The following is a 25,239-nucleotide window of genomic DNA, read 5'->3' on the forward strand; positions in this document are numbered from 1 at the left end:
TTTCTGGGCACGCTGAAAAAGGTCTTTCTAGGACCTCAACTCACCCATGATACAGCGCTCCAACTACTGGCATTAACTCAGGGTGAGTCCTTGGTCAGCCATTTTTCCGTCCGATTCCGTACTTTAGCTTCCGAGCTGGAGTGGTCGGATAAAGCCCTTATCCCCATATTCTGGAGGGGCCTGGCTGATCATGTTAAGGACGCTCTGGCCACTAGGGAGATTCCTGCCACACTGGAGGAGTTAATATCTATTTCTACTCGTATAGACCTCCGTTTTAACGAGCGGAGGTTGGAACGAGCCCAGTGTAGGCAGAGGTTTCGGCTGGCTCCTACCTTCGCCAAACCTTTGAAATCTCCAGTCCAGGCATCTGAGTCACATGAGACCTTGGAGGTGACACGAGCGGGATCCAAGTCTCAATCCGCTCGTGCACATAAGGTTCGTCATGTTTGCCAGCAGTCAGGACGTCTTGCCTCCAAGAGTCCTCAGCGGTCGGGGAAACGTCAGCGTCTAGTGGCAGTTGGAGGAGGTACACTAGACACGGCGACGTTTGCCTCAAAGTTGTCCTTCAAGGGGACAATTACCATGGGCCCATCCACTCTCACGGTCGAGCTATGCTTGGACTCTGGGGCAGAGGGTAACTTTATGTCCTCCGCCTTTGCCCAGCGTCACGCAATACCCTTGGTGATGCTCGCCCAGCCAGTGACCGTTCGAGTGGTAAATGGGTCAACACTACCTTCACAGATTACCCACCAAACCATTCCTTTCACCCTATCTGTGTCTCCATCACATCAGGAGATAATCTCCCTATTAGTCATTCCTGAGGGAATTGATGAGGTCCTGTTGGGGATGCCATGGCTTCGCTACCATTCTCCTCATATTGAGTGGTCCTCTGGGAGAATTTTGGGATGGAGTAAATCCTGTGAGGGTAGATGTCAGAGGGAGTGCGTTCAGGTTGCTACTACACAGGTACCCGCAGATCTTTCCTCTCTCCCCAAGCACTATTGGTCCCATGCAGACGTGTTCTCCAAAAGAGCTGCGGAGACCCTTCCGCCTCACCGCCCCTATGACTGTCCTATTGACCTCTTGCCTGGTGCTGAGCCTCCCCGGGGTCGAGTCTACCCGTTATCTCTCCCGGAGACGGAGGCAATGTCCCAGTATATTCAGGAGAATCTGGCAAGAGGATTCATTAGGAAGTCAGTGTCACCGGCAGGGGCTGGGTTCTTCTTCGTACAGAAGAAGACTGGAGACTTACGTCCATGCATCGACTACAGGGGTCTTAACGCCATTACCGTTAAGAACAAGTACCCATTACCCCTGATATCTGAGCTCTTTGATAGGCTACGGGGAGCAAAGGTATTTACAAAGTTAGATCTGCGGGGTGCTTACAACCTGATTCGCATCCGTGAGGGGGATGAATGGAAGACGGCTTTTAACACCAGGGATGGGCACTATGAATATCTAGTGATGCCCTTTGGGCTCTGTAATGCCCCAGCCGTTTTCCAAGACTTTGTGAACGACATCTTTCGGGATATGCTCACCACCTCGGTCGTAGTCTATCTGGATGACATTCTCATCTACTCTCCAGATATAGACTCCCATCGGAGAGATGTTCGCAAAGTCTTCGACCTCTTACGGGCAAACTCCCTCTACGCTAAGTTGGAGAAGTGTGTGTTTGAGCAGGAGTCCTTGCCTTTCCTTGGATATATCATTTCTGCCCAGGGTTTGGCTATGGATCCTGCCAAGCTACAGGCTGTAATGGACTGGCAGGAACCCCATTCTCTTAAAGCGGTGCAGCGCTTTATGGGGTTCATTAATTATTATCGCCAGTTCATTCCACACTTCTCAACTTTGGTAGCTCCCTTGGTCGCCCTCACCAAGAAGGGAGCAAATCCCAAGTTGTGGTCAGAGGAGGTCTCCAAGGCCTTTCTCTCGATTAAGTCACACTTCGCTAGCGCTCCCATCCTACATCGCCCCGATGTAGATAAACCATTCATCTTGGAGGTGGATGCCTCATCCGTTGGTGCTGGAGCAGTCCTTTTCCAAAAGGATGCTCAAGGTCGGAAGCATCCTTGCTTCTTCTTCTCCAAGACCTTCACACCAGCGGAGAGGAATTATTCCATCGGGGACAGGGAGTTGCTAGCCATGAAGTTGGCTTTTTCAGAGTGGAGACACCTCTTGGAGGGAGCTCGCTTTCCCTTCCAAGTCTTCACTGACCACAAGAACTTGGTGTATATACAGACGGCCCAGCGGCTGAATTCTCGCCAGGCTAGATGGTCCCTGTTCTTCTCCCGGTTCCATTTTACTCTCCATTTTCTCTCCGGGGAGAGGAACGTTCGTGCCGACGCTCTCTCCCGCTCCGTAGTGTCATCTGAGGAGGAGGAGGAGGAGCCTCGGCTTATTGTCCCTTCTGAGAGCCTGAGAACTGTAGCTCCGGTTTCGCTAGAGTCTGTGCCCCCGGGCAAGACTTTCGTGCCAGCTAACTTGCGACCGGAGGTTCTCTCTTGGGCTCACTCCTCCAGAGTGGGGGGGCATTTTGGGACCAAGAGGACATCAGAGCTTTTGGCGAGAACATACTGGTGGCCGCATATGGCCCGAGATGTCAGGGACTACATTCAGGCGTGCGTTTCTTGCGCCCAGAATCGGTCTCCTCGGCAACGGCCTGCTGGGTTGCTTTACCCTCTACCGGTGGCAGACAGGCCCTGGGAGATGGTCGGAATGGACTTTGTGGTGGGTCTACCCAAGTCGCGTGGCTGCTCCATTATTTGGGTTGTCACTGACCATTTCTCTAAGATGGTGCATTTGGTGCCGCTTCCTCGGTTACCCTCAGCACGGGCCTTGGCGGTGTTGTTCGTTAAACACGTTTTCCGTTTGCATGGTATGCCTGATAAAATTGTCAGCGATCGGGGTCCCCAGTTCGCATCTCGGTTTTGGAGAGAGCTCTGCCGTTTACTCAGCATAGAGTTAAACCTCTCCTCTGCTTACCATCCCGAGACGAATGGGTTGGTGGAGAGAACCAACCAGACTCTGGTGACATATTTGCGACATTTCGTCTCTGCTAGGCAGGATGACTGGGCATCTTTGCTACCTTGGGCGGAATTTGCCCTGAACAACGCCGTAGCCGATTCCACTGGTCAAACTCCTTTTCTCCTTAATTACGGCCAGCATCCGCGTGTCCCTGTGCCCATGCCCGTGTCCTCCACCGATTCTAGGGTGGCAGACTGGGCGGTGGAGGCACGTGACATCTGGGACCGCACACAGGATGCTATCCGGGCCTCCAAGGAGAGAATGAGGGTTTCGGCTGATACACACCGGCGCCCCGCTCCGGTCTTTGCTCCCGGCGACTTAGTGTGGCTCTCCGCCCGTAACATCAGGCTGCGAGTTGAGTCCACTAAGTTTGCTCCTCGCTACATTGGCCCGTTTAAAGTTCTGGAACAGGTCAACCCTGTGGTTTACCGTTTGGCCATTCCTCCACGCCTTGGTATCACCGATACCTTTCACGTTTCCCTCTTAAAGCCCGTTCGCTTGTCTCGGTTTTCTGAGTCATCTGCTGGGACATCAGGTTCATCCACGGATGAATTTGAGGTGAATGCTATTGTGGGAAGCAAGGTGGTACGTGGCAAAAAATTTTATTTGGTGGATTGGAAGGGTCATGGTCCAGAGGATAGAACCTGGGAGCCTGTGGAGCACATTCGGGCTCCGCAGCTCATTGCTGCCTTTGAACGTAGCGAGGCCCAAGGAGGGGGGGGCCCTAGGAGGGGGGGTAATGTTAGGGGTCGAGTTCCCGCTTCTGCACTGGGGGAATCTCGAGCCACTTCCGCTGCGGTCTCCCATTCTTGTCCAGCCGCAGTGGAGCCTGCTCAGCAAGGACGTCGGTCCCAGCGTCTTGCTCATTCTCACTCTGTTCAGAGAGTTAGTGCTGCTTCTCCAGTCTCTGCCATTAAAGTCAGTACTGGTCAGCAGCGAGCGGACTTCTCTGGGACTAAGTCCTTGTCTGCATGTACTGAGCATGCCCAGCGTAGGGTCTCCCGTTGGAGATCGAGGGTCATGTGCTCAGGCTCTGCAGCACATTCCATTGGTCCTCTTGGCAGGTCCTAGAAGGGCAAAAGTGCTGTGGCCACTTCCTGTGCTGCTCCTATATAAACTGCGCATGACCGCACGGCCATGCGCTAGTATTGTCTTGTTATTATGTGTGTGTGTAGATGGATGTATGTCGAAGGATGAAAGCTCCTAAATATCCCTCCCTAGTGTTGTTGACTGTTCGCGGATGATGGTAGCTATCTAGCGCCCGACTTGCCATCTACACGATACACACATCTCAGCGTCCTATAGCTGTGCCTGCCAGTACGGCGCCGTGCGCTTGCCTTGCGCTTTCCATACCCGAGTCTGGGTGGTTAGTGGCGTCCGTTAGTGCGGCATCGCTCGCACTCTTGTGCACATATTTGTCCTAAGGTTCTCTACACACCCAGTTGCGGTGTTACGCCAGCAAGGGTCTAATCGGGCTTCAATCCCTTCTGGGGTTAAGTCCGCTGACCACTTGCTCGCCCTCTAGTGCGGTACTGCGGTCCTGTGAGTTAACAGGATCGCTTTCTTCACGCTGGGTGAGGTTTAACCCACGCGTGTATACTTTAGTGTACCGCCATATTGTCTGCCAATTACTAGCAGCAGGTCTCCACCTGCACGGTGGACCCCGGACTGCGAACGCACCTTTATCATCTGTCTTGGTGCGTTCCGCCAGTCCTAACACACACCACCAAGAAACCTGAAGACACAAAAGAGAATAGTAAAACCAAAAACACTCAGTTTGAAAAAAATGTTGCAGTAATCCGCAAGTGCTAGTAAAAGATGTAAAAAACAGGGTATTTGGTTGATACGTTTTTTGCAAAAAATGTATACTAAGCTGTTTTTTACATCTTTTACTAGCACTTGCGGATTACTGCAACATTTTTTTCAAACTGAGTGTTTTTGGTTTTACTATTCTCTTTTGTGTCTTCAGGTTTCTTGGTGGTGTGTGAACATGATCATACAGACTTGTTCACTGTGCAAGTAGCCCATGAGTTCCTGTTTCCATAATTGTTCTCTTGTGTCTACAAGACTGGGGAGCTACCCACCACTCCTCTTGGGCTATCTGCACAAAAGCTGTTCTACTCTGTATGCACACATGGATTTTTCCTCTCTGAACCCTGTTCACACAGGTAATATACAGATGATCAGGTTTTTAAATACATCAGATAGGGATTGCATACATTAGTTAGGACTGCTCTGATAAGGGTATACCGTGAAGTTTGGTAGAGCAGCTTAGTATACATTTTTTGCAAAAAACGTATCAACCAAATACCCTGTTTTTTACATCTTTTACTAGCACTTGCGGATTACTGCAACATTTTTTTCAAACTGAGTGTTTTTGGTTTTACTATTCTCTTTTGTGTCTACTTGGCTGTGCAATATACTATGTGGCTGTGTTATATACTGCGTGGCTGTATTATATACTATGTGGCTGTGTTATATACTACGTGGCTGTGTTATATACTATGTGGCTGTGTTATATACTACGTGGCTGTGTTATATACTACGTGGGCTGTGTTATATACTGCGTGGGCTGTTATATACTATGTGGCTGTGCAATATACTATGTGGCTGGGTTATATACTACGTGGCTGTGTTATATACTGCGTGGCGGGTGCTATATACTATGTGGGCTGTTATATACTGCGTGGGCTGTGTTATATACTACGTGGGCAGTGCTTTATACTGTGTGGGCTGTGCTTTATACTGGGTGGGCTGTGCTACATACTGTTGTGAATTCTGCTCTTGGGTTCCCTCCAGTGGTTGTAGGTGGGAATGCAGTTGTCTCTTACTCGCAGTCCTGGCCAGGTGTATCGGATGATTACAATTCTGACTGGGATATTTAGGTGTGCAGGATCCTTTAGCCCTTGTCAGTTGTCAATGTTCCTTGTGAAGTGTTGGATCACTTTCTGGCTTCTCCTGCTTGCTGCCAAATTCAGCAAATATAAGTGTTTGGTTTTTGTATCTGTGGCACACTGCTGTGTGCATGTTTCAGTTTTATTCCTGCTCTGATTGTAGGATTCACTGGAGTTGCAGATTTACGCTCCTACATATTTTAGTAAGATGTAGGAAGTTTTTGTATATTCTGCGGTGGATGTTTTGAAGGGTTTTTATACGGACCGCACAGAACTCTGTCCTATCCTGTCCTATCTAGCTAGAGTGGCCTCCTGTGCTTAATCCTGCTTTTCTGCCTGTGTATGTTTTTTCCTCTCCAACTCACCGCCAATACTTGTGGGGGGCTGTGTATCCTTTGGGGATTTTCTCTGAGGCAAGATAGTATTCCAATTTCCATCTTTAGGGGTATTTAGTCCACCGGCTGTGATGAGGTGTCTAGGTGTGTTAGGTACACTCCACAGCTACTTCTAGTTGCGGTGTTAAGTTCAGGATTGCGGTCAGTATAGTGGCCATCTTCTCCAGTGAAAGTTCTCATGCAGCTCCAAGGTCACCGGATCATAACAATATACTATGTGGGCTGTGTTATATACTGCGTGACCTGTGCTAAATACTGTGTGGGCTGTGCTATATACTACATGGCTGTGCTATATACTGTATGGCTGTGCAATATACTATGTGGCTGTGCTATATTTCATGTGGCTGTGTTATATACTATGTGGCTGGTGCTATATACTACGTGGGCTGTTATATACTGCGTGGCCTGTGTTATATACTATGTGGGAGGTGCTTCATACTGCATGGGCTGTGCTATATACTATGTGGGCTGTGTTATATACTGCATGACCTGTGCTAAATACTGTGTGGGCTGTGCTATACACTACATGGCTGTGCAATATACTATGTGGGCTGTGTTATATACTACGTGACCTGTGCTATATACTACGTGGGCTGTGTTATATATTGCATGACCTGTGCTATATACTACGTGACCTGTGTTATATACATGGGCTGTGTTATATACTGCGTGGGCTGTGCTATATAATATGTGGCTGTGCAATATGCTATGTGGCTGTGCAATATACTACATGGGCTGTGCTATATACTACGTGTCTGTGCTATATACTATGTGGCTGTGTTATATACTAAGTGGCTGTTCTATATACTGCGCGGGCTGTGGAATATGCTACGTGGGCTGTGAGACCCTTTTGCTCGGGGCCCTCAAAAACCTGGAGCCGGCCCTGGCTTCACTGATTGGTTGCGCCCTGGGAATTGGCGCGGGATTTGAACCACGTTTCGCTAATTGGTCGTGGCCGGCCAAATCATGTGTATTCATCGCATTATTCTAAAATCTTCATAAATAAACTACATACATATTCTAGAATACCCAATGCATTAGAATCGGGCCACCATCTAGTTGTTCCACAAGTATAGATGTATTGTAAGAGCTTCTTGTCCCGTTCTTATTCTCATTCACCATAAACATACACTATGCAATGTAATTCATCAGCTCCTCCTGTGCCCATGCACCATATTTCTTTAAAATTATTATTCTTTTGTGAGGTCACTTTTTGATTGCAGTTTCACCTCATTATTCTCTGTGGATGTTTCAAAGTCCATATTTTGTCTCTCATAACATTCCCAATCGAGCACTGACTGTTTAGCACTAAGATAACACAGGGAACATTTCCCGTCTTCTTAGCCGCGCGAGTTCAGTTCTTCATCATATAGCTGGCTTCTACCTCTCTTCTCCTGGACCCCCGCCAGGTGAGTCCTTTGTTTCATGATGGTTTTATGGTGATACAGAAGCTTAAATTCTATCCATTACCTTGACACATTTTTTTGTTTATTGAGAATTCTGGCTTTAGGCATACAAAATGCCTTTTTTGATGATATTCTGCACGGCTCTTTTTTCTTCAAAAATATATATTTTAATTATTTTTTAAATACTCTTAGTCGTGATTCATTTTAATTAATTTCATTCTACAATTCTTATACAAATATTTGAATTTTTTTTTAATGATAAATAGTTTGACAAAATACTTCCAGGGTTGTTCTGGTTCCTTACACATTTTACACATGTGTGTTTTAAGATTATTCAAGGTATCCTGTCAGTGGCTTGCAACAATGGATCTATGGATATGGTTATTATTATTATTATTATTTATTATTACAGCGCCATTTATTCCATGGCGCTTTACATGTGAGGAGGGGTATACATAATAAAACAAGCACAATAATCTTGAACAATACAAGTCAAAACTGGTACAGGAGGAGAGAGGACCCTGCCCGCGAGGGCTCACAATCTACAAGGGATGGGTGAGGATACAGTAGGCGAGCGTAGAGCTGGTCATGCAGCGGTTTGGTCAATCGGTGGTTACTGCAGGTTGTAGGCTTTTCGGAAGAGGTAGGTCTTCAGGTTCTTTTTGAAGGTTTCGATGGTATGTGGTTATGTACACCTGTTCGAATCCCCCTGTTTTCCAAACACACATAAGCCCAAGCATGTGTTTTTCATTGAGGATGGCAAGGCACAATTTTATATTATTTATTTTTTGTTTCTCAGTAACATCAGCTCACTGTGTTTTATGTCCTAATGCATTTCATTTTTAAAATAAGTAAGATTGTTTTTCGTTTTAATCTTTTTTTAATATGATGAACTTTGCCATTATCATGTGCCTGTTTGGTGGGATTTTTCTAAAGGAGGACCACATATAAGATCATCTACTACAATGATCCACTAGGTTTTTGTCCTGATGAAGAGGTCCTGCATTGACCTTGAAATGCGCTGACTTTGTAAACCTGTTAAAATAAAGTAGCTAAGGAAAATATTCCATTTAATTAAATTATCAGCAGTGCATCCAGTGACACTTCTCCCGGATATGTTCTAAAACCAGGAGTGGGTGATCAATGCAGAAGTGGTGCATATGTTTCTATTATACTTTTTCTCTGATTGTTCCATTTCTGATTTTGTCTTAGAAATACTGATGTAAAATACTGACCAAATACTGAACTTGTGAACATGGCCTAGGGGTGCGGACAGCTTGCTATTTCTGTATGTGGGCCACATGGTTGAGTAAAACATTCTGCAGGACAATACATCAGTGTAAATAGTGTGACCCAGGGGTGGACAAAACATTGATGAAGCCGAAGAAGCCACACAAGGGCCCAAGAATTAAGGGGGCACTAAACTCGGTATGTCTACATGCAGGACATATGGTTAAGGAAAATATTCAGCACAGTGTTAGATCAAGTATAAATAGTGTGACCCACTCATAACAGCAGGCGTCTTGCACCAGCTAAGGCTTTATAGCCACCCTAGGCACTGGATCTCCAGCGTGCAGTAAGAAGTAGGTCATTGGCCACAGATGTTTAATTAGATTGAGGTCTGGAGAAATTGGAGACCAAGTTAAAGCTTTGAAGTTTTGCCAATATTTGGACATTCTATTTTAATAGAGGGTCTTCCAGACTTTGGACCCACCTTTCTTGGCCATTGACCACAGATGTTTGATTAAATTGAGGTCTGGAGAATTAGGAGACCAAGTTAAAGCTTTGAAGCTTTTGCCAATATTTGGACATTTTGTTTTAATACAGGGTCTTCCAGACTTTGGATCCACCTTTCTTGGCCATTGGCCACGAATGTTTGATTAAATTGAGGTCTGGAGGAATTTGAGACCAAGTTAAAGCTTTGAAGCTTTTGCCAATATTTGGACATTCTGTTCTGATACAGGGTCTTCCAGACTTCGGATCCACCTTTCTTGGCCATTGGCCATGAATGTTTGATTAAATTGAGGTCTGGAGAAATTTGAGACCAAGTTAAAGCTTTGAAGCTTTTGCAAATATTTGGACATTCTGTTCTGATACAGGGTCTTCCAGACTTTGGATCCAACTTTCTTAGCCAATTACAAAAAGCTTTATAGAGTAGATATTGCTCTGGAGGAGCTGACGTTTCATACTTTATATACGAATGGTGAAACTGTTCATTTTACTTGAGGAAATTATTCCGTAACTCATGAGTTGCAGAAACAGTGGAACATACAATGATGAATAATAGAGATAAAATATGACTAAATAATCTGTCTGTTGGAGGGTCCTACATAAACTGAATATTAAAGAGGTTGTCCATCCTATAAAAATAATAATAAAAAACCTCACAAACTTGGTAGTGCCTGGAATGCTCCTACAGTGCCTTTTTGAGTTTACGGGAGAAATTGAAGAATTATGTTAGCAGCGAGTAATAGTATTCTTTTATCTATGCCTAAATTTGGCAAAATAACCATAGAGACCATATTTTAACAAAATAGTTCAATTCACAATATATAAAAAAAGTATAACAAAAATAATATATAAATTCCTACTGAATTAATTTATTTCTTTACAGTATTAGGGAAAAATAATTCAAAGTCTGGAGAACTGATCGTACCAAAAACCAAGGTTGGAAATGTGACAATGACCCGAAAAGAGGCTGGACAGAAACAGAAACATACTGAAGGGCTGATCGGAAATACTGGGGTGCAGTCTCCAGAAATTGCAAAACTTCAAGAGGGTTCACCATCAAAAGGATCTGGAAACATGCCAACTTCTACTGTTAAACCAAAGCCCACTGCAACCACCACCAAGCCGCCACGTAAGTGTCTTTCTGATATTTATCAGATGCTCTTTGGCATTGGCCATTGTTAGGCGAACTTCTACTGCCATTTAGGACCCACAGAAAAACCTAAACTTTTTAATAACATAGATTCAACTGAAAGCTCGAAACATTACCGGTTTCTGTTGGTCCATGAAAAAAAAAATGTGGTAAGACATTTTTTATGCCACAATAGAGCAGATAAAGCACAATTAGTATTATCAAGAACACATGATAGCACAATATTATTGAGACAGAATATAGATGAACAATGAACCTAAGACCTTGGCCAACCGTGACCAACTGCTGTGACATTATTAGTAAAATAGCTCCTGTATCCTATACATAACCAAATTATATACCGTATACCAAAACCAAATTCTGGTACAGACACATAAAGTAGGAGAAATGTTTGAGAGAAGTACCTGCAAAATAAATTGCAACTACAAAAAGTAAAGATTTAATGCTATGAAAATGTAAATATATGTCGCGAATTTGAAAGAGATTTACTATGCACTGTTGCATAATATACCAATGCAGGATATATTAAATTGAGAAGAGAAAAAAAATGCAAAACAAATTGTGGAGCAAAAAAATATATCAATAAATGAGCCAATCCACTAAGCTGTTTCTGTAGCCCACCCCTCCAGCGGTCAGAGCCTGGATAGAGTACTTCCTATATCAGCCTATGACAGACTGAGATGTAAATCACCCTTTAAAAGAGCTTTCCAAGAATGTGATAAAATAGCCCTATCACATAATTCAAGCAGCCTGTACTAGGCAGATGTCAGAATGGGCTGTTGTCTGAAGAAAATCAGCTCCCTTGACCTTTGTCTCAACTGTCAGAATACTGTAAACACACGTATCAGAGCAATCAGAGAAGTAAGTGATAGGAGAAGAAATGTATCATCTTTTCAGGTGACTGAGCATTGGGGACTGACGCTGGAGATAAAATATTTTGTGCTTACTCAGCTGAGGAAAAGATTTATTTATTTTGACGTCACAGCCTTCTCCTTGACTCATCGAGATATGTATGCTTGCGATACAGCTTCTGTCAGTTGAGACACAGGTCTATGGAGCAATGCTTTTTCAGACTGCAGCCAATCCTGACACGTGACTAGGGCAGTCTGCTGAGATGGCACATCCAAGATAAATAAAAGTCAATAATTTTTAATTTGTATGCATTAAAATGACAAACAAGAGATTTAAAATTGATGATTTTCCATCGAGCACCACAGTACCATGATTAAGAGCAAGTGGCTCGCCAGAAATGCGTAGGTTTTATATCCTTTGTCATTTTAATGGATACAGAGTAAAGAATTATTGACTTTTATTTAACTTGGATGTGCCTTGGATGTGGCGTCTCTTCAGTCTTCCCCCTGGTTTCTCATTGCTGCGATGCACCAGCCTGAAGCATGGCATCCTTCAGGTCTATCATCTTGTCTGCATTTGAACTAGCATGATCAAGCTCCTTCGCCCTCTTTTTCTTATAGGACAGGCTGCTGTTAGAGTTATGTGACAGGGACCATTTTATTGAATTATTGATAAACCTATTTAACCCTTTAACCCCTGGGCCATTTTCCGCTTTTGCGTTCTCATTTTTTGCTCCCCTTCTTCCCAGAGCCATAAGTTTTTTATTTTTTGGTCAATATAGCCATGCAAGGGCTTGTGTTTTGCAGGAAAAGTTATACTTTTGAACAACATGATTGGTTTTAACATATCATGTACTGGAAAACTGGAAAAATTTCCAAGTGTGGTGAAATTGGAAAAAAAAAAAGTGCAACTTTTTTACCATGTTCCCTAAATGCTAAATCTGACCTGCCATTATAATTCTTTAGGTCATTACGAGTTCATAGACACCAAACATGTATAGGTTCTTTTTTTATTTAAATGGTGAAAAAAAATCCAAACTTCGTAAAAATAAAAAAAGGGCGCCATTTTCCGAGACCCATAGCGTCTCCATTTTTTTGTGATTTGGGGCTGGGTGAGGGTTAATTGTTGTGCACCAAGCTGAATTGTTTATTGATACCATTTTGGTGCCGATACGATCTTTTGATCACCCGCATTTTATTGCAATGTAGCGGCGACCAAAAAAACAACGTAATTCTGGCATTTTGAATTTTTTTCTTGTTACGCCGTTTAGCGATCAGGTTAATTCTCTTTATATATTGACAGATTGGGTGATTCTGAACACGGTGATACCAAATATGTGTATGTTTGATTTTGAATGGGTCGAAAGGGTGGTGATTTGAACTTTTATAATTCAAAATTTTTTTTTTATATTTTTAAAAACTTTTTTTTAACTTTTTGCATGCTTCAATAGTCTCCATGGGAAACTAGAAGCTGCAGTTGTCTGATCGGCTCTGCTGCATACAGCCGCGGGTCGATCACGTTCACTGTCCCCACAATCTAGATTCCATATTTTACAGACAAAAACTGAGGGTACTACTACTATTAAGCCCATCACGCCCGTGGCATCTCATTTTCTGGATTTTATAGTGGCTCCTGTAAGCAACTGCAAATTCTGGTTATAGACAAAATTTCTACCTCTATCAGAGGAGGCAGCACCATGGATGAACTCCTTAGACGTGAGTTCAGGTGAATTTACAACTTCAATAGCCTGGCTCCAAGAGGCCTGAATGAAGAAGTTTTATTTACCGGTTTCTATAAGAAATGATGTTTCTACTGATTTATTGGCGACATTCTTCTTCGTCTTTGATCATTACAGTTTCCATTGATCTTTATATCTAGCATGTTTGTTAAACTGACATGCATGCGTAAATACCTGCATGTGACCTTCTTGGGTTCTTATTAATTTATTAGACTTTATTGTATAGTCCTCTTATTGATATATATATTTTTTGTGCCTTCCCCTTTAAAAAGTATTTTTTTTGTTGCATATATGGATCTTTCATCGCTCAGGCGCATAACTCACATGTGACTGTCGAGTCTTCTATGACCCCATTATGATACTTAGCATATTTGTTAAACGGACACGCATGCGCAAAAAAACCACTTGTGATTTCTTTGGTCCCTATGAATTTGTGTTAATTTGGCGCACTTGCGCACTGTATTGCAAGGTCCTCTTGCTGCCTGCATGCACGCACGTACACAGATATGTGATCATAATGTCTTGCTGATTATTTTCCTGACGTGGTCGTCCGCGCATGCTCTGTTATGTGTTATGGAAGTTCCACCGCCGGCTTTTTCTTCTTCCTGAATACGCTTCAGTAATTCAGGCTTAAGTGTTCGTGGGAGTGGCCAGCATAATGAAGATCAGTTTGTGGCCATTTTTCTTCACATTGATAGTCATGTGACCGCAAGGTCCTAGTGTTTTCACCTCTAGTCTGTTCATTTGTGCATGCCCTGTTGATAGCTATGTAGCTCCTTTTGTCGATCACTGTTTTGCTCGTGTGCTACGTCAATGAGGGTTAGAGTGTTTATGGAAATAACCTTGACAACACAAAATAGGAAGTGACCATTCACTTACACACACCTATGCACCTGTTGCTCCTGGATGCCTCCTACACCTGCTTTATTGGTAATTTACCTAATGATTTTCACTATATAAAGTTGACAAGTTTTCCAACTCCTCATTTTGCCCTGAGGAAGCCATGCTGTGTGGCGATACGCGTGGGGTTCTTCCCTCTCCTCTATGATATGACCAGGTGACCTTTCTTTCAGATTCCAACAGGTCTTACAGCCTTATCTATTTGCTCGCTCTCCTCCCCTTTTCCCTGTGACTTATGTGTTTTATATCCCTTTTCTTAGGGATATCTCCTTATCTTCTTCATCTTTAGGAATTATAATATTCCCTTTAAGGAGTTTAATTACCTGTAGTCTACACGCACAATTTTAGTTTATACTAGCGCATGGCTGAGCGGCCATGTGAACCTTTTATAGCGGTGTCATTCCGGGACCTTCTCAGTGGTCAAAACAGGGCTGCTTCAGGACCTGAGCATGTGATCCCCGACATCCAATGGGAGGTCGTACCATGGGCATGCTCAATAGAGAAAAAGCAGGACTTAGTCCCAGGAACGTCTGCTCGCCACTGACCACTATCGGTTGTAATAGTAGAAACAGGAATGACAATGGTAACCAAGCACACAGCTTCAGCTTGAGCAAGATGTTGGGACCGGTGTATTTGCTGAACGGGCTCCTCCGCTGGGGAAAAATGGGAGACCACAAAGGACATGGTTCAAGATTCCCACTGTACAGTGGTTGGAACTGAACAGCTAACATGCATTTTCATTTTTGGAGTCTCTTGAGCTTTTGATGTTCTGTATTGTATATATGGTGTTTTCTGTTTAGTGTGCCTTACCTCAGCACACTCCCGATGCACATAGTGGAGGAGACTGGAAGGCACTTAAATGGCCTTCCATGCTGTTATCTATCCGTAAATGTTCTTGGCTTTTTAATTGTTTTTAAATTGTCTTTTGCTTGTCTAATTTAAATTGCTTGAATAAAGATAATTTTGATAAAAGTTGTATGTTCAATGGTGATCCTTGCCTTTACACGTTACTCCACTTTTGTTGTTCACAATCTACATTCCCTATCAGTATGTCTTTGGAATGTGGTAGGAAACCGGGGAACTCGGAGGAAACCCACGCAAACACGGAGAGAACATAGAAACTCTTTGCAGTTGTTGTCCTTGGTGGGATTTGAACCCAGGACCCCAGCGCTGCAAGGCTGCAGTGCTAAGCAAATGATATATACAATACCTAAATAATACCGTAATACAGTGACCACTACCAGTATACAATATTGTTGTAAAATAGCACAAAAGGGAAATACAATGGATTATAGTGTAACAGAATTCAGAATATGTGTATAGTTTGTCCATAGCTACAAATAATAAACATAACTAAATTATACAATGACTTAATCTTATGACAATGCAGTGATTAATACTGTACTACAATACTGCTACCAAATAATTTTTACAACATTGTTCCTAAAAACATTGAAACACTGTTGTCATCATTGCCATATCATAACCTATATCATAATATCACCATACTGTTCCCAAATAACACCGAGATGCTCCTACTGAATAACTCCTCCATATCATGAATGGATAAAATCACCGTAACAACATTATTTAATAATGCCTATATTGCTATTTATATAGTTCAAATATTTTCATAAAGATAAAAAAACCAATGAAGAAGGAAAGTTAAACTCCCAAATACATTATTAACAATTGGTCTTTATTGATACAAAACACGTATATGAAAAACATAAAAAATTGGGGAAAATGCACACAGAGAACCTACCACACAACTCAGGACCACAGCCTATAGCCATTTAAAAATTGGCTCAACCAATGTCAAAAATGTACTAACTATGTTTGAAAAATACTGTCTGGACAGAAACAAGAAAAAAAGTCCTAGAAACCTCTATCAAAAAACATACATACTAGATAAGGTTCATATAATGCAAGGTTCATGTAAAGATGAGTCATAGGTAGATGTGCACAAAATCACACTGAAATAGTGTGCACACAATTGTTTTGGGAGAATACCATAATAGATCCATTAGAAAAGAGCTTGTATAGGATATGAGGGCAATGCATAACATGTTAACATAGGCAAACTGGTACAACCTGAGACATAGTAGTACTGGCCCCAACGCACGTTTGGTACATATGTTGTTTGTTATAGGTTTCTAGGATTTTTTTTCCTTGTTTCCATCCAGACAGTACTTTTCAAACATTATTATTACATTTTTGATATTGGTTGATCCATTTTTTATATGGCCATAGGCTGTGGCGCTGAGTTGTGTGGTAGTATCTGTGTGTGTTTTCCCCAATTTTTTATATGTTTTTTTATATATTTGTTTTCCATTATAAATAGTGCCCTCCTATGTAATCAACATAAAATTAAACATCATAAAAAATAAACAATCTGCTTTATAAAGGTAATAATCTGGTCTGTCTGTACATAGATACTGTAGCTTGGTCCATCTCTAAAAAATAAGTAGAGTCACCACATGCTGCAATAAATATTAATAAAGTGATGGAAAAATCTACGTACTGAAAAGTCTGACAAATACAGAATTTAAGAGGTTGCACAAACACTAAGAAATTGTACAAAGTAATAAAAAAATCTTGGATTTTTTTTACATTGTATCTCTTATTCTGAATTACATAGAAGTTAATAGAGAATGTATATGTATAATTTTGCCAGAATCACCATAAACTTCATATTCCGAACAAAGCAAAAATATTCTATATGATGCTAATGGCTTTATTAATAACAGCTTTCTCCATATTTTTAGCAAAAAACAAGCCACAGTCTGTAGAGCAATCAATACCAAGAACCAATGCTGGAAACGTCGCCATCTCCCTAGAAGAGGCCATGCAAAACCAAAATCATCCAGTAAGGCCAACCATTATGGTTTTGGATGAGAGAAACGTTAACTACAAAGATAAAAAAAATACTAAAAAAAAGGGGAACATAGAAATGTTTGAAGATATTGATCAAGACGAACCACTGATGGAGACTCCAGAAACTGGCCAAACTCCAAAAGGTTCCATCAATGAATTGATACCATCAAAAGAAGCTGGAAACAAAGCAAAGAATATCACAGCCCCTGCCAAGCCATCACGTACGTGTCTTATTGATATTTGCTGGATAATCTTCACCAATTGTGATTTTTAGACACAGTATGTTTCTACTGCTAGGCTGAAATCTGATGGAGCCACAGAAAAGTCTATAGCATGGATACAACCAGGTGCTAGACACTTTGCTGGTCTACTGGTGTGGCCTCATTTTACCACACAGTTGGTGCAAAGCGTTTGGTTGCTGCTCTACCATGCATTTATACTTCTGTACAGGACTATAGCCTTAAAGTGTTCATAGCATAGCCTCAAGAAGGTGGTAGAAGCGATGCTGGTCTATGATGGCTTCATTGCTCCTCACAGTTGGTTCACAGTTTTTGAATGATGTTCCGCCAGATCCCACTTTAATAGTTCACTAAGCTCATTGTTTCTCGACATGTATCATGTGATTTAGGAAAACAATCCGCACAGTGTTACACCAGTATAAATGTGTGACCCATATATACCAAGGAAGCCATGCAATACCTTTTAAACCTTTCTAGCCATCCAAGGGGATCTGTAGAGCAAAGGAATAAGTATGGCCACTACTAGAGGTGCCGATCAGATTGAGATCTGAGACATTTGGAAACCAAATCAAATCCTTCAATATTTTTTTCATGTTCTTCAAACCATTCTGGGTTTGCAATTTAATGCAGTCCAATATAAAATCGGATTGCACTGGGCCCAATGTTAAACTATGGGGTAGCTCACATCTTCGATTAATTTCTCATGTCGATTCAGCATGCAAAAACAGTAGGAGCATGCTGCAAATGGCAGTGTGAATCGGATCGCGCGCACCATACAAGCCTAGGGGTGCGTGTGAAACATTGCACTGTAGTTGGATGTCACCCGACTGCGATTCTCGCTGACACCGGCATATGGAGTAGATGGAGAAATAACTTTCTCCATCTCCTAAGCACCTGTGCTCCGATTCTCTCATGCAAGAGGATCAGAGTACAGAGCACTGACACTCGACTCACGCTCACAGCAGAGCAGGAGCCGAGCGTCATTAGCATATCGCAATTGATGTTCTCACATTGCATGCCATACGCTAGTGTAACACCAGTCTTAGGGTGGAGTTTTGGTGAACAGCCGTCCCACCCAGCTCTTTAGCTGTTCACAAAAAATCTGGCCCTGTCATGGCTGATTTACCCCTCTCAGCACATAACATGCTGGAGCAAACTTCCAGGTTCATATCACTGAAGTTAACACCCTCAGTGAAACATATCTCCCTTCCAGTGCTTTACCAGTGACCCTCTTACAATATATACCTTACTATATATAATATATAGATTATCTGTACTTCTAAATAAAATAAATGCAAAATCTAAACAATAGCCAAGCAGTGACTAAGTAATACTCCTATACAGTGATCAATGCCATAAGATACTGTTATCAATTAATGCCCCAACATTGTGCCTAAAAACACTGGAATAATATTTACTAATTGGTTACAAACCGGACAACATAAACCCACTATCACCATTTTAATAGTGCCTGACAGTAAATATCTCCTTCCAGACAGTAGCCCCTAAGGTGCTCTATAGATAATTATGCTGCACAAGCCAGGGGCTGATTCATCATTCACTCATTCATTCACATTTACTTATGTTCAATAGATTCATAATGAATTTATCTATAATAATCTAATTTCTATGCAGTATTGGAAAAAAATAAGTCGAGGTCTGAAATGTTGTCCATACTTCCCAAGAGTCCAACTGCTGTGGTTTTGGATGAAAAAATTGTTAACTACAATTTTCAGAAAAATACGGGTATAAAGAGGAACATAGAAATGTTTGAAGACCTTGAACAAGAGGATACCCCTGTGCAGCCTCCAGACAGCACCAAAACTCCAAAAGGATCTACTGGTAAACCACAGCCTGGTGCAGCCACTCACAAGCCTCCATGTAAGTGTCTTATTCATATTTATCAGACTCTCTTTGATGTTGGTCATTTTTGGGTACAATTCTACTACTACAACTAGAAAAACCTAAACTAGTCATAGCAAAAATTCAACCAGGAACTAGAAACATCATTGGTTGTTGTTTGGCTCAATGTTGGCCTCTATGTTGGCCTCGTCATTACGCCACACAGTTTGTGTTTAGTTTTTAATTGAGATCAGGAGAATTTAGTGACCATGTCAAAAAACGTTAAGTTTTTGTCCTGAATCTTGATCCTAAATCATTCTTTGACAATTTTGGGGCATTCTGTGTTCTTAAATAATGTTCTCCACTTTTTCAACCAGAGATGAGAACTTTCAAAGAGTAGATCTTCTGCTGAAGAACCCTACACATTTGTGTGTTATATTATTATAATTATTTCTTTATATAGCGTCATTTATTCTATGGTGCTATACATATGAAAAGGGGAGTACATAACAAAAACCTAGTACAATAATTTTGAACAAAACGAGACAACAACTGGTAGAGGAGGAGAGAGGACCCTGGCCTCGAGAGCTCACAGTCTACTTATATAGAAATATTGTAATGTCTTATTTTACCTGTAGAGGTGATTTTGAAACTTGGGAGTTACTGAAACATCCAGATTCACCACAAAATGGCTGAAGCATTTCCAGCTTCTGCTTTTATTTACTCAATGATAATCCCTCTAGATTGACTGGGCCATACCATCATTTAGGCGATTTGCAAAAATGTGATGAAAAATTGTTTGAACTAACTGAATTCCTAAAAATATAACACAAATTTAATTTGCATTTGCAATCAATTTGCCCATCTCTAAAAAAAAAATGTAAATAATGTGTAAATGCCTCATTACTTTATTAATTTCTCCACAGTATCAGGAAAAAACATCCCACATTTTGGAGAGATGCCCATTCAAAGAACCAATGCCAGAATCCACCTAGCCCCTAGAAAAGATGCAGTGCAGATACTTATACATCTTGAAAGGCAGGAGGCACCTTTTGTTTTGGATGAGAAAAATATTGCCTTTATTGATCATAAGAAAACTATAACGAAGAGAAACATAGAGTTTTTTGAAGACATTGACCAAGATGATTCCCCGGTGGAGTCTCCGGAAACCTCCCAAACGCCAAAAGCTTCCAGTGATAGAGTTACACCATCAAAAGGATCTGGAGACATCCCAACTTGTACTGTTAAATCAAAGTCTTCTAATACAACTACCAAGTCATTCTGTAAGTGTCTTGTTGATGTTTATAACATATTCTTTGGTAGTAGTCAATTTTTAAGCACATTTCTTGCATTGAATAGTGTCTTGATAAACGAGAACAGCTTGTACTATTCAGAATGAGGATTTAAGAAGAAACATTCAAACAGAAACCTCGGAAACATGGATAGCTATACAACTCATCAATACTGTAATCTTGGGCAATTTCTTTAAGAGTTCCTTAACAAAAAATGGCTCATTGTAACCCAATATAAATGATCTATAATGGTCTTTAAAAAATGTTTGCTCCGAAGTGTCAATTGTCAAAAAGTTTCCAAGTATAATAGTGGTAAATTCGGAGTACATGCATATCCTTGTTCCTATTGGTAGTCCATTGTTTTAGGAGATTGCGGCAATGCCTGAGCAGCCTACTGTAAAAATCATATCGGGAGCACACAAATGTCATTGCTTAATTGCACTGCGAGACAATACTAGGAACTGAGTAGAAGCCAAAGCACTGATTTACCGAGCAGGACATCAGACAACCTACTTCAACTGGCTGAAACTGGTGGCTCTTCAGATGTTTTTGAGCTATGGTTGAGACTCATCAGACCTTAATTTTTTTTAAGCAACGGCGTGAAAAAAAAACCCCAATCATACGGTTCCTCAGAAATTTAATTGACCTAAAGATAAAATTAGATATGAACTCATTTATATTGTAAAAAATTGACAGCTAGAGAGTAGGCAAATTATGTTAAGGTGGTAAGGTTTAAACATTTCTGTTATGGGCCATAAGCAAAAGGATATCCATCCATTGAAAAATCCAATTTACAGTCTACAAAGAAACATCTACTGTCTTAATTTATGTAGAGGTTATTATGTTGGTTATATCTTAGCATTTGAGGGAGTACGCATATTCTTTTACAAGTGATACATTTTTTGCCAAAATGACCACAGACCACAATTTAGACTAATGTGTTTAAGTGTTTAATTGAGAGTAGAAAGGTAAAATATAACAAAAATACTGTAAAGTTTCTAATGAGTTAATCAGTAACTTCATTTCTCAATAGTATTAGGAAAAAGCTACCTACGCTCAGAACAGTTGTCCATACAAAGAACCGATACTGGAGACACCACAGCTTGGCAGAATGAGGTAGCGCAGAATCAAAACCATCCAGAAAGGCAGATCATTAAGATTATTGATGAGAAAAATGTCGACTACAATGACCAGAAAAAATCTAGAATGAAGAGGAGCATAGAGATGCTTGAATACTTTGAACAAGAAAATACCCCGGTGCAGTCTGCAGGAACCTTCAAAACTCCAGAAGGATCTGACCATGGATTTTTACCACCAAAAGAATCTGGAAATATCCCAAGTTCTACTGTTAAACCAAAGACCAAAGTAGCCACTAACAAGCCATCATGTAAGTGTCTTATTGATGCTGTATTTATCAGTTGCTCTGCAGAAGTAATTATTTTTTGGTGCATTTATGTAGGGCACTGTTGGATCCACTAAAAACCTAAACTGTTTATAACATGGATTCAACCAGGCACTAGTTATATTACTGGCCCACTTTGTCCTCAATGAACCACACAGCTGGTATTGATGACTGTTCCCCCACATCCAATTTATTGTAGTAAACTTTTTATTTTTACACATGCGCTACACAGTTGCGGAAGATCTTCTGTTCAATATTGTTCACTTATACCTAGCAGGATGTGCTGCCCCTCTTAAGCCACTCTAGGCACTGGACTTACTGTATTTTTTGGACTATAAGACGCACCGAACCATAAGATGCACGCCAAATTTGGGGGTGGAAAATAGCAAAAAAAGAGTTTCATAAGATGGGGGTCCGTCTTATAGTCCAATTTGAAGGTATCTTACCTTGGCCGGTGGTGATAGAGCGGGGTCACAGGAGGCATGGTCCTTTCCTCAGGAAGCCAGTGGTGGCAAGAGTGGTGCAATGCTGCTGTCCCGGGGTATCCCAGCAGTGCGATGCTGTGGGTCCGGTGTCATGGTGAAAAAGAGCAGAGTGCGTTGCCAGGAGCAGGGTCCCTTCCTCAGGATGCCAGGTGCAGAAATGTGGTGATGCTGTGGCCCGGTGTCCGTGGTAAGCAGCGCCAAGTGCATCATTAGTTTCTCGGCGACCATTTTCCTGAAGCTGAGATCTCAATCTGCACAAGCGCGGCCTCCGGCGGCCATTTTCCTGAAGCCCACAGCCTCAGGAAAATGGAGCGTTCAGAGGCCCAGCCAAGATCTCAATCCGCACATGTGCCCCCTCCAGCAGCCCACAGCTTCAGGAAGATTGCCGCAGGGAAACCAATGATGCATGCCGCAATGCTCACCGCTGACACCGAGCTTCAGCACTGCCACACTTCTGCCAACCCCCGGTTTCCTGAGGAAGGGATGATGCTACACCACTGCTGCAACCCCCCCGGTAAGCCTGCATTCGGACTATAAGACGCACCCCATATTTTCCTCCCCAATTTTTTGGGGAAATAGTGCATCTCATGGTCCGATAAATATGGTATATATCAATCAGAGACATTCAAACTTCTTCACCAGACACTACCGCCACCACTACCAATTCACCATGTAAGCATGAATGATATTTATCAGATGCTCTTCAGCAGTGCTCATGTTTTCTGGTTTATTTCTAGTACAGGGCAGTAACCTGATAGTCCTACAGAACAGTTTGTACTATTCAAAGCATGAAATAAACCAAGCTCTAAAAATATTACTAGTTAATGTTTGCCTTATAACATCGCATGATTTTTGTATAGTTTTTGGCTGCTCTTCCACAACGTCCTGAAGCTGTTCTTCTAGAGATCTAAACTCAAAATTTCCAGACATGGGAAAACTTTTTTGATCCAAATTCATAACTGGCAGAATGAAGCCACTTATAGGGTTTTCCAGAATTCTATGAAATTAGTTGCCTCGCTTCCTCCTCTGGACCCAGTGAACATGTGATCACTTGGTTTAGGGAGAGTGCAGTATCCCACCCTCCAAGGCTTTTTAAGATCTTATTTGGTAAAAAGTGTTTCAAATACATAAAAAAAAGAAAAAATAAAATTGAAAAAAAGACCGTAAAAAAAAAAAAAAAGTAAAATGTTTTAGCAGTTTTTTATGATCCTAAAAAGAAATTAAAATATAGAAAAGTGGAAATAGATCAATAGTTTCTATATTTTCTTAAATTTTTTTCCCCAATATTAGCAAAAAAGGAACATTAAAAATACGTAAAAAATAGAATAAAAAGTAAGTTGAATATCCAAATGAAAAAAAAAAACAGTTTATAGAGCAGCTAAAAGCGCATGTACACAAAATATGTACAGAAAACGTGACTGGTCAGAAAGGAGGATAATGGCCTGGTCATGAACTGGTTATAGTAACTATAGGTACCATAGTCCGACCGTCATGTTCAATGGACAAAAGAAAGGGGTATATAAAATGTAACAAAAATATTTTGTAAACTCCTAATGACTTTTTTTCTCCACAGTATTAGGAAAAAACAAGCCACAGTCGCGAGAGTCGACCACAGGAAGAATCGGTGCTGGAAATGTCACAGTCTCTCAAAAGGGTGAAATGCACAAACAAAAAAATCCTGAAAAGCCGTCCATTAGGATTGTGGAGAAAAGAAAAGTCACCCACAATGGAGAGGATCAGGAAAAATCTGGAATAGATAGGAACACAGAAATGTATGCAGGCGTGTCTACAGCCATGCTGTTTTTTGCAGAAGCCTCAGGGTCAGGTTCTGGTGAAGGACCTGAAGACTCCTGGACTTCTACTGTTGAACCAGCCCCCCAAACAATTTTCAGTTCACCATGTAAGTGCCACATAAATATTTATCAAATGCAATATATATATATATATATATATATATATATATACAGTGGGGCAAAAAAGTATTTAGTCAGTCAGCAATAGTGCAAGTTCCACCACTTAAAAAGATGAGAGGCGTCTGTAATTTACATCATAGGTAGACCTCAACTATGGGAGACAAACTGAGAAAAAAAAATCCAGAAAATCACATTGTCTGTTTTTTTAACAATTTATTTGCATATTATGGTGGAAAATAAGTATTTGGTCAGAAACAAAATTTCATCAATACTTTGTAATATATCCTTTGTTGGCAATGACAGAGGTCAAACGTTTTCTGTAAGTCTTCACAAGGTTGCCACACACTGTTGTTGGTATGTTGGCCCATTCCTCCATGCAGATCTCCTCTAGAGCAGTGATGTTTTTGGCTTTTCGCTTGGCAACACGGACTTTCAACTCCCTCCAAAGGTTTTCTATAGGGTTGAGATCTGGAGACTGGCTAGGCCACTCCAGGACCTTGAAATGCTTCTTACGAAGCCACTCCTTCGTTGCCCTGGCGGTGTGCTTTGGATCATTGTCATGTTGAAAGACCCAGCCACGTTTCATCTTCAATGCCCTTGCTGATGGAAGGAGGTTTGCACTCAAAATCTCACGAGACATGGCCCCATTCATTCTTTCATGTACCCGGATCAGTCGTCCTGGCCCCTTTGCAGAGAAACAGCCCCAAAGCATGATGTTTCCACCACCATGCTTTACAGTAGGTATGGTGTTTGATGGATGCAACTCAGTATTCTTTTTCCTCCAAACACGACAAGTTGTGTTTCTACCAAACAGTTCCAGTTTGGTTTCATCAGACCATAGGACATTCTCCCAAAACTCCTCTGGATCATCCAAATGCTCTCTAGCAAACTTCAGACGGGCTCGGACATGTACTGGCTTAAGCAGTGGGACACGTCTGGCACTGCAGGATCTGAGTCCATGGTGGAGTAGTGTGTTACTTATGGTAGGCCTTGTTACATTGGTCCCAGCTCTCTGCAGTTCATTCACTAGGTCCCCCCGTGTGGTTCTGGGATTTTTGCTCACCGTTCTTGTGATCATTCTGACCCCACGGGGTGGGAT

General features: G+C 41.7%; 1 protein-coding gene across 1 annotated transcript in view; it reads left to right on the forward strand.

The window, feature by feature from the left end:
* LOC138677298 (mucin-17-like) overlaps positions 1-25,239 on the forward strand; it is a 105,038-nt gene that overhangs the window by 12,770 nt on the left and 67,029 nt on the right. Inside the window, exons 3-8 of the mRNA XM_069767333.1 lie at positions 10,334-10,579; positions 16,859-17,188; positions 18,842-19,087; positions 19,975-20,331; positions 21,374-21,727; positions 23,801-24,127. Of these exons, the coding sequence (XP_069623434.1) occupies positions 10,334-10,579; positions 16,859-17,188; positions 18,842-19,087; positions 19,975-20,331; positions 21,374-21,727; positions 23,801-24,127 (1,860 nt within the window). The remainder of the gene's footprint in view (positions 1-10,333; positions 10,580-16,858; positions 17,189-18,841; positions 19,088-19,974; positions 20,332-21,373; positions 21,728-23,800; positions 24,128-25,239) is intronic.

This window comes from Ranitomeya imitator, chromosome 4, assembly GCF_032444005.1.
Source record: "Ranitomeya imitator isolate aRanImi1 chromosome 4, aRanImi1.pri, whole genome shotgun sequence".
Taxonomy (NCBI): Eukaryota; Metazoa; Chordata; class Amphibia; order Anura; family Dendrobatidae; genus Ranitomeya; species Ranitomeya imitator.